Source organism: Pyrus communis, chromosome 6, assembly GCF_963583255.1.
Source record: "Pyrus communis chromosome 6, drPyrComm1.1, whole genome shotgun sequence".
Lineage (NCBI taxonomy): Eukaryota > Viridiplantae > Streptophyta > Magnoliopsida > Rosales > Rosaceae > Pyrus > Pyrus communis.
The window spans coordinates 7,792,488-7,795,419 of NC_084808.1; the positions used below are offsets into that span (position 1 = coordinate 7,792,488).

Here is a 2,932-nt window from a genome sequence, read left to right on the forward strand (position 1 = left end):
CAGGGCAAGAGGAAAGACTTCCATCCATAAAAAGAGTAAGGGGGCACTATCGTGATAACCAAGGGTATCGCCACGATAATGCCCGCCCCCAGGCAGTCAATGCAGTAGGCCAAGCACGTGTCAAGAAGAGTCCTACCCCGAGGTATGAGATATACACACCTTTGAACGCCACATGCACGACCATTTACCCTAGTATAGCTCACTTGATACCGAAGCCAAGGCTGAGGGAGCCAGATTACAAGTCCACGAAGAACACAGGCATGTTTTGTGGTTACCACGAGTATAATGGCCATGACGGCGAGAAATATATCACCCTCCGTGATCATATTGAAGCTTTGGCACGTAAGGAAATATTGATCAATTCCTTCTTCACCCTCCAAGGGATAACCGTAACCAACGCCAAGTGAATGTGATATATTCTATAAGTGGTGGCACACCCATATCTAAATCTTCCAACAGGGCCATGAAAAACAATGAACGAACTTTGAGGCCTGGCCACCAAGTGTTTCATGTGGAAGACATTAGAGGCAAGTATCAAAAGCCTAACTGCGATCCAATATGTTTCTACCCTGAGGAAGAAAGAGGTATCATCTATCCTCACACGACCCACTGATTGTGGAGGCTCATATAGCCAACTTTGACATACGACGAATCCTGGTAGACACGGGGGCATCGGTCAATATCATGTTTGCTGAAGCTTTCAGAACACTTAATGTAGCTGAACACTTGCTCGATCACTTGGTTTCTTCTCTGATAAGCTTCTCCGGTGATATCGTGAAACCTTTAGGGAGCATGCACTTATCCTTCACCATTGGTACAGGCTCTTACACAGCCACCATCACCACTAACTTTCTAGTGGTTGACTACCCAATGGAATACAATGTCATATTTGGACGTACATACATCAATGATCTTAAGGCCATGGTATCCACACATATGTTGTTGATGAAATTTCCAACTTCCCATGGCAACGGTTACATCAAAGGAGATCAACTTAGTGCACAATCATGTTACAACACTTCAGTCAAGCAACAACACTTGCATGTACCCAAAGAAACACTTTCTATACATGACCAAGTTATAAAGACCAGCTCGGACAAAGCCAACTTGGATCTTCACGGTGGTAACAGTCAGCCCGACGATCCTCGAGATGACTTTTTCACCCAGCAAGCACAACCTGCTGAAGAGTTGGAGAAGGTCTCTATCTCAAAAGATTATATGAACAGCATAGTGAAGATTGGCACCACTTTGTCACCACCCATTCGGTTGGCATTGATCTTTTTTTTGCAAGAAAACACTAAAGTCTTCGCCTGGTTATACGAAGACATGCCAGGCATCTCTCTTGATATCATCTGTCATCACTTGAGTATTGATCCCAAGACCAAGCCGGTGAGACAGAAGCGAAGATCTTATGATGCTAAACGATACGAGGCAATGAAGGTAGAAGTTGAAAAACTCAAAAGCATAGGCTTCATCCATGAAGTCAATTATCCAACGTGGGTAGCAAATGTGGTCCTTGTTAAGAAAAATCCGACCAAGGAAAGTCTCTTGCTTTAAAAGATCTTGTGGAGAATGTGTGCCAACTACACCGACTTAAACAAAGGATGCCCGAATGATAGTTTTCCCTTTTCTCTCATTGATAGACTTATAGACTCTACAGCAGGGTGTGAACTCTTGAGCTTCATGGATGCTTACTCAGGGTACAACCAAATCCTTATGAACCCTTCGGACCAAGAACACACGGCCTTCACTACTGACAGAAGACTATATTGTTATAAAGTCATGCCATTCGGCCTAAAGAATGCAGGGGCGACTTATCAAAGATTAGTCAATTCAATGTTCGCTGAACAAATTGGGAAAAACATGGAAGTTTATGTTGATGATATGTTAGTCAAAAGCAAACATGCTGACCAACATGTTGCCAACTTGCCTGAAACCTTCTCCATCCTGAAGAAGTATCGAATGAGGTTAAACCCCAACAAATGCGCTTTCGGCATGGGCTCTGGAAAATTCTTGGGCTTCATGATTAGCCAACGAGGCATTGAAACTAACCTCAAGAAGATCAAAGTAATCATGGACATGAAAGAACCAGTAACCTCAAAAGACATCCAGAGCCTTACTGGCAAGGTGGCAGCCTTGACCAGGTTCATCTCTAAGGCCACAAACAAATGCGCTCATTTTTTCAAAGCACTTAAGGGAAGTAAGAAGTACATTACGTGGACTGATGAAGGTGCCGAAGCATTTAAGAACCTCAAGGAGTACATGAGTAAAGCCCTTCTGCTTTCCAAACCTGAAGTTGGCAACACCCTAATTGTCTATATGTCTGTCTCGGCTTTAGCAGTTAGTTCCATCCTCATTCGTAGGGATGGTAGTATCGAACGACCTGTCTACTACACTAGCAAGGCTCTACAAGATGCGAAGACATGATACTCTAACATTGAGAAATTAACTTTAGCATTAGTCATGTCTGCTAGGAAACTTGGCCCCTACTTCCAAGCACACTTCACCATCGTGCTTACCAATCGCCCCCTTCGACAAATACTTCAGAGTCCTGACACTTCGGGTCAAATGATCAAATGGGCGATAACACTGGGAGAGTTTGACATCTCCTACCACCCAAAGCCAGCTGAGAAGGGCTAAACAATTGCAGATTTCATCGCCGAATTCACTTATCCTGTTGACATTTCTCCTACACCTGAGGCAGCGGCTTCATCACCCCCGGAAGCCTAGAAGGTATAACCAACACTCCCAGTATGGACTCTATATGTTGATGGCTCATCCAACCAACAGGGCTGTGGAGCAGGACTAGTCCTGACTACCCTCGACAAAGTGGCAATGAAGTATGCTATTCGCTTCAAATTCAAGGAGTCAAACAATGAGGCCGAGTATGAGGCCCTTTTAGCAGGCTTACGTTTGGCCAAACACCTTGGAG

The 2,932-nt window shown here is 44.3% G+C and overlaps 1 protein-coding gene across 1 annotated transcript; it reads left to right on the forward strand.

Moving 5' to 3' along the window:
• Window positions 1-684: 684 nt before the first annotated feature.
• Window positions 685-1,557, forward strand: LOC137735989 (uncharacterized). The gene has a single exon (XM_068475339.1). It carries the CDS (start codon window positions 685-687, stop codon window positions 1,555-1,557), a length of 873 nt encoding a protein of 290 aa, XP_068331440.1.
• The last annotated feature ends 1,375 nt before the right edge of the window (window positions 1,558-2,932 follow it).

Coding starts and splice junctions, on each gene's coding strand:
- LOC137735989 (XM_068475339.1), top strand. CDS start 685: ATGTTTGCTGAAGCTTTCAGAACACTTAATGTAGCTGAACACTTGCTC.